The 7,211-nt window shown below is 39.1% G+C and overlaps 1 protein-coding gene across 1 annotated transcript; it reads right to left on the bottom strand.

Moving 5' to 3' along the window:
• Positions 1 to 3,800: 3,800 nt before the first annotated feature.
• On the bottom strand, positions 3,801 to 5,619 carry pigrl3.9 (polymeric immunoglobulin receptor-like 3.9). Its single transcript, XM_048163696.1, has 4 exons — positions 5,581 to 5,619; positions 5,080 to 5,404; positions 3,942 to 4,253; positions 3,801 to 3,853 (listed from the first exon to the last, which is right to left on the bottom strand). The coding sequence occupies exons 1-4, from the start codon at positions 5,617 to 5,619 to the stop codon at positions 3,801 to 3,803; spliced, it is 729 nt and encodes a 242-aa protein (XP_048019653.1).
• Positions 5,620 to 7,211: the final 1,592 nt, after the last annotated feature.

Here is a 7,211-nt window from a genome sequence, read left to right as displayed (position 1 = left end):
CAGATGTTTCCAAACTCTTCCTTTCCAATCACCCTACTACCTGTCCGCTAGACCCTATCCCTACTCATCTTCTTCAGGCCATCTCCTCCTCAATTGTACCTGCACTGCACTTCCTTTCATTGCAAAGACACTTGAGAGAGTTGTGTTCAACCAACTGTCTACTTACCTCACACAGAGCAACCTCCTTGACAACCACCAGACAACCACTTCAAGAGTGGCCACTCAACAGAGACTGCCCTGCTCTCAGTTACTGAAACCCTGAGACTCGCACGAGCAACTTCAAAATCATTAGTACTCATCTTGCTGGATCTATCTGCAGCTTTTGACACAGTTAACCACCAGATCCTCCTATCAACCCTCATGTCGAAGGGCATCTCGGGAACCGTACTCCAGTGGTTCAAGTCTTACCTCTCAGGTAGGTCCTTCAGGGTATCTTGGAGAGGTGAGGTGTCCAAGTCACATCATCTTGCTACTGGGGTACCTCAGGGCTCAGTGCTTGGACCACTTTTCTTCTCCATCTACATGTCATCACTAGGATCGGTCATTCAGGATCATGGTTTTTCCTATCACTGTTATGCTGATGACACACAACTCTACCTTTCATTCCAACCAGATGATCCAACGGTTGCTGGTCGCATCGCAGCCTGCTTGACTGCCATTTCTGCCTGGATGAAGGACCACCACCTTCAATTCAACCTTACAAAAACGGTGCCAACTCAACACTTCATCACAACCTTTCAATTCAACTTGGGTCGTCAACTATTACTGCTTCCAGGACAGCCAGGAACCTTGGAGTGGTGATGGATGATTGTTTAAGCTTCACAGATCATATTGCTACAACGGCCCGGTCCTGCAGATTCACCTTGTACAACATCAGGAAGATTAGACCCTTCCTATCGGAGCATTCCACACAAATTCTTGTCCAAGCTCTTGTTCTATCCAGACAGGACTATTGTAATGCTCTCTTGGCTGGCCTTCTAGCATGCACTGTCAAGCCTCTACAACTGATCCAGAATGCTGCAGCAAGATTGGTCTTCAACGAACCGAAGAGAGCGCACGTCACTCCTCTCTTCATCAGTCTGCATTGGCTGCTAGTAGCTGCTCACATCCAATTCAAGGCTCTGATGTTTGCCTATAGAACGACCACTGGCTCTGCACCACTATACCTAAACTCACTACTTCAGACTTATGCGCCCTCCAGAAACTTGCATTCTGCAAGTGAACGGCGCCTTGTAGTGCCATCACAAAGGGGCACAAAATCTCTCTCACAGATCTTCTTTGGGTGTGTTCCTGGCTGGTGGAATGACCTGCCACACTCTATCTGTGCTGAATCTTTAGCCATTTTCAAAAGAAATGCTAAAGACGTATCTCTTTCGTCAGCACTTGACCCAGTAATAGTAGCACTTACTTTGATTTCTTTTCTTTTTCCATCTATTTGTGTATTTATAAAAAAAATAAATAAAAAAAAATCCTTGCTACGAGCACTTTACTGACATAACTGTGACTTCACACAGCACTTACATACTGTTGTTCTCATGTTGATTTGATTGATTCTACTATTCTCATTTGTAAGTCGCTTTGGAGAAAAGCATCTGCTAAATGACTAAATGTAAATGTAAATGTAAATACTATTTATTTTATATGTCCCTCTGGAATACTTGATTCTGACTGGTCAGTCGTATCATTCTGTTGTAAAATGTGATTTTTGTCCCTGAAACCAATTTCCTACATTGTGCTAGTTTGATGCCTCTCGAGTCACTTTACAGTCTCGTTCTTCTCATACTGCAATGAAATTGTTTAAACTCAAATCTCTCTTTATATATACATTTTATGTCCATTTATTGATTTATTTAAGCATCTGTAAATGAATCACAATAATATACTGTCAGTCCTCCAGAAGTAAGAGAAAACTCACCCGGCTTCTTTCTCAGTCTCCAGGTTACTATTACAACAAGAGAAACAAGAAGCAACAGAACAAGTGTCGCTACAAGACTCATGAGCAGAATCCCAACATGCCTAGAGTGATAGAGAGACATATTTGTGTTTATCATACAGAACTGTACTTACTTTTAATGCAGCAAGTGTTCATCTCTTAAAGCTTTTTTTTTTCTTCTAATTTAAAGATACAATAAAAGCAAATGTCTTAATTTACATGCCTTAAATCCTTGTTTTGCTCATCCTTGCTGTGTATTTCTGTAGCAATAGTCTCTTCTGTCACTATCAGAGATGGGTTGGTTTCCTTTCTGCAGTTAAAAATATATGATGTCATGTAACAGTTTGGTATCAGTTGCTATGAATAAATGAAAAATAATGTTCACACTTACATGTGTGTTTCAGGTAGTCCTAACTGCTGCCAGAAACAGAAACAAGTATCTTAGTTTGATCATAATGTTATCATTAATGAAAGAAGCTGTTTATTATGGAAGCCCATTTCATAAGACCACCACATAAGAAGATTAATGCTTTGGTATATCATATTCATCATAAAAGTTGAATTTTATGTCAGAATTTTAACCTTTTATGTCCTAATAATGACTTTGTATCTTATAATTTAGACTTTTTATGTCATAAATTCTACTTTTATGTCATAATTATGATTTACTAAAGCATGATTTTATACTTTTTCATACTTTTTAATGTCATAATTTAAATTTTTGTCATAATTATGTATTTTATCTCACAATTTAGACTTTTTGTCATAGTTATGACTTATCTCATAATCGTAACTTTTCGTCATAATTGACATTTTTATATTATACATTTGACTTTTGTCTGACTTTATGACTTTTATCTCATAATTTAGACTTTTTGTCATAATTATGACTTTTTATGTCATAAATTCTACTTTTAGGTTATAATTATGATTTGCTAACCCAATTTTTTCCATATAAATGATTTTCTGAAGAGATAAATATTAAATCAACCCAGTTCAGCTGCTCCTTACTGTTTACTATTTTACTCAAACTTGTAGGATTTCTGTTGGCAGATGACTGTGTTGTAAACCTGCAAAACAATGTAAAAAGAGAAAGACAAACATGTTCACTCAAAAATGAAAGAACAATCATATCATGCCATTCCAAACCTGTGTGACTTTCTTTCATACGTGGAAACAATGTACTTGTCTCTCTCCCCCATGCACTTATTTCCTCAAAAAGGACCTAACAAAAGGACCTACCCTTCTGCTACTTCCAAATTGTGAACACATCATTTAGACCAGATTTGGAAGCATGATCAACAGGTTCATTAAAAAGATCTGAATTATTAATTCATGATCCGACATCGCTACTTCTTTCCTGAATACTTCTGAACATGCCAAAAGAGCAGATGCCAAGACTTTCAGTGTTATTGAGATAAGAAATATTGTTTGGCTTCAGAAGAGTTAGAATATAGTCATATGGACCACTTTCATAAAACCTTTATGGTGGTTTTGTAAACTTTTTTGAAGCTTGAAAGTAAATCCTATTTATTGTAATTGCATGTAAAAGAGCAAACAGTAAAGGAAAGTCTTTTGTTAAAGTATAAATCAAGCTAATATTTACAGATATGCTTAATTAGACTGTCACATATAGACATTAATATGTTGCAGCCAGATACAGTATTAATGTCTTTGAACAGCGATCACATCAAATAAAAGGCCATGACTTGCAGTTATTATTAATAAAGAAGTATTAATCAACAATATATCACTGTAAGCTTACTAGAGAATCATATTAGAGAATCAACACTGACTGTTTTGACCTTTTGACAACTCAAGGGATAAACCACCACCCACCCAAAATGTCAAATGTTAAAAATTACACCTACATGTCTGTCTCAGAGTCAGATGGTGAAGCTGTTGGAATATCTGTCAATGCTTGAAAGGAGAAAAACATGAGGTTAGTTTTAGTGCATTAAGATTGTCACAGTTTTTATACAGTAGCTGAATTGATTTGTGATTTTACCACGTTTGGCTTCTTTGACAATGAGTTGAACAGGAACCTGCAGATCTCTTACTGAGCACAAGTACCATCCAGAATCACTGAGTCTCAGTCCAGTCATCAGCACAGTGAAGGATCTTCTCCTAACATAATCACTGATCTGGACTGATGGATTCTGGGATGTGTCAGTTCTCCCCACTGTGTAACAGCTCTCATCTTTATATCTGCACCACTGTTTGAGTTTATTCTGATATCCAGAACTGTAGAAACACTGGACACTGACATTACCACCTTCATGTCCAGATACACTGCTGCTCACCACAAACACATCAGGAGCTGAACACCGTCAAAAAGACAATAAGATTTGTCAATCAATAGGCTTTAATGTTTAAATATCTATTGATATTGGTTTGTTTTTTAATGACAAAAACAGTTCTATTTTTGGCAAATGTTAAGGCCCTTTCACACCAAAAGTGAAATGAATAAGCCGCAGGCTAAAGGAAATTCACGCCTGTACAGTAGAGGGAGCAGCTGAACAAACTTTCAGCTGTGCAGCCATTCTGGATCACAGAAGAATAGAACAAAGGAAGAAAGTTCAACACTCTTACTTCAGCAATAAAAAAGAAAAAACATGAAACAAATGTTTAATATGTTAAATATTTTTTCTTAGCATGGTTGAATTAGATCATCGAAGGTAAGCAGTAAAGACATTGCTTAATAAATTGAGATTAAATACATAAAGTATATTTGACTTTAGTGAATCAAAACATTTGCAGCGGTCTCTGATCTGATTCACGTAATGAACTCCAAGGAACCAGAATCATTAAGAGGAATCAAATCCAGAACAATTAATGTTGATTCGACAGTAAATGAAGAACAATCATGGTATCTCAGCAACTTAAAATAGTTGGTGTCACATGCGTTCTTCATTAGTCACCGTCTTCAGTTAACATGTTCTCCTTTTTCAGTTCTTTTTAGTTGTGTACAGAAATAAATATCTATCTATCAAACCTAACCCAACAAGAACTGTAACTGTATCATTATTTATAATGTTCCTTATAGATACATTATTTCATATTTATATTATATTCTATTTTAATAAAATGCATTATCATGTTTCTCAGAAAAAAAATAAAAGGTAAATTTGAAAGATATTCTTTACCTGATTGTACCGTCAGATACAAATAATAACCAGCGTCTACGGTGCCATAACCACCAATCTCCACAGCACACCAGTAATATCCAGAGTCTGAGGTCTCCAGTCTGTCCCATCGCACTGTAAAAATACTCTGGTCTGGATAATCAGTGATGGAATATTTTCCTGTCGCATTTGCATATACCAATATACGGCAAGAGCTCCAAACTGTCCCCTCACACAAATATTTGCGGTTTTCTTTATGTTGTTTGTCATACACACATGGAATAATGCCAGATGATCCAGATTTCACTGCTATATTAAGTTTCAGTCTATTAACTCCAGAATAAATGTAGAGGAAAAAAACATTAAACACTCACAAACTGTACATGTACTGATGTTAATGTATATAGTGTAATTATTGGTTAAATAATTCAAGTTAAACAATTTTAACAATTTAACAACAGACCGTAAAAATAGTTTAATAATGCTTTTTAAACAGAATTATAATTTTGTTTTACCTGAGATGTAAAGTAAAATCCCGGAGAGAATCAGAGGGTGAATCATAGATAGATAGATAGACCCTTTATTGTCCCCCAAGGGAAATTTGCTTTCACAGACTCTGTCGATACACAAACAACAACAACAACAACAACAACAAAAAAAAAAAAAAAATGCAAAAAGACAACGCATGCAGGATCTGTCCAGGTTACAAATTGTTTAAAGCAGCAATGGCAGAAGGGACAAAGCTTTTACTGAAGCGTGCCCGCCTCCACCTTAAAGTTCTATATCTGCGGCCTGAGGGCAGCAGAGAAAAGTAAATGTGGAGAGGGTGGTCCAAGTCTCTACTGACTGTCCGAGCCATGCGTGTAACAGCTTTGCTGTTAAGAAGAGAGAGATTCGTAATGGGTAAACTGATAATTTTGGATACTGTGCATGTGACTTTAATGAGCTTATTTCTATTAGTGATGGAAAGCATGTTGAAGTAACAAGGGGAACAGTAGAGGAGGATGGGTTGAATGATACTAGTATACAACAGTAACATGTCATGTCTACAGTGGAGTGTGTGTGTATGTGTGTGTGTGTGTGTGTGTGTGTGTGTGTGTGTGTGTGTGTGTGTGTGTGTGTTTGTGAGAGAGAGGAGCTGGTCACTTCTTGCAGTGTCTCTCTGTTTCCTCCTGTTTCAGAGAAGAAATATCGCCTGAAACCACATGAGTATTAAAAAATGAGCAAATAAGCTGCAGCAGCAAACTCAATCTAGCCACAACACAACAACAAACGTCTCGGTTACGTATGTAACCCTCGTTCCCTGAAGGAGGGAACGGAGACGTACGTCAGTAGTAACCGACGAATTGGGATATCGCTTAGAGAGCCCTATCAGCTTTGTGTGAACTAAAACAAGCCAATGGAATTGGCGTGCGATATTTGCATAATGCGCACCGCCCCCGACAGGTGTATATAAATAGGAAGCGGATGCAATCGCACTCTGTTTTGTCGCTGAGGAGACAACTGGTGTCCGCACTACAGCGAGGGTACAGGAACTGTGGCGACGGGACGTACGTCTCCGTTCCCTCCTTCAGGTAACGAGGGTTACATACGTAACCGAGACGTTCCCTTTCAGTCGGTCACGTTCGACGTACGTCAGTAGTGACCGACGAATTGGGATCCCAACTAAAGCGCCACAGTTACGAAACCCCTTCCAGTGCCCAGCGCAAGCTCGGCTACCCATAGCACCAGCTGGAACGGTGAAGGGGCGAGCTTACGCCGAGAGAGTTTACTGCTGTCTTACCGAATACCCACTAAGTAAACTAGACTACACTGGGGAAGCGAACCCGTAAGGGACGCTGCGGAGGCCACTACCTACCCAATGGGGGAGGAGTTTACGTGGAGAATACACATATGGACTGGCCCGGGGGGCAGTACACATATGGGGTCCCTGGGATGGCTCCACCTGGGTAGGGGGAGACTCATCTGACAGGTGACAGCAGAGCTGGCTCTGCTAAGGGAAAGACACGGGCTCGCCGTAGGGAGTTTAGACCCGTGGACAATTACACATATGGGACCGCTCACGTAGAGGGGTCACGACATATGGGCCCCAGTCAACAGACAGCGTCAGCGACGGATGTAGGCCTGGCATCAGACACTCCGCAATGTCCGAG

This window comes from Megalobrama amblycephala, linkage group LG17 (assembly GCF_018812025.1).
Source record: "Megalobrama amblycephala isolate DHTTF-2021 linkage group LG17, ASM1881202v1, whole genome shotgun sequence".
Taxonomy (NCBI): domain Eukaryota; kingdom Metazoa; phylum Chordata; class Actinopteri; order Cypriniformes; family Xenocyprididae; genus Megalobrama; species Megalobrama amblycephala.
The sequence above is the reverse complement of the archived record's forward strand: the minus strand, read 5'-3'. Positions and strand labels throughout refer to the sequence as shown.

Excerpts from the sequence above, each read along its gene's own strand:
- pigrl3.9 (XM_048163696.1), bottom strand. The coding sequence starts at position 5,619 with ATGATTCACCCTCTGATTCTCTCCGGGATTTTACTTTAC. Across the intron at positions 5,405-5,580 it reads TCTCCGGGATTTTACTTTAC|ATTTATTCTGGAGTTAATAG; the intron begins ATCTCAGGTAAA and ends TTTTTCCTCTAC. Across the intron at positions 3,854-3,941 it reads TGTCAAAGAAGCCAAACGTG|CATTGACAGATATTCCAACA; the intron begins GTAAAATCACAA and ends TCTCCTTTCAAG.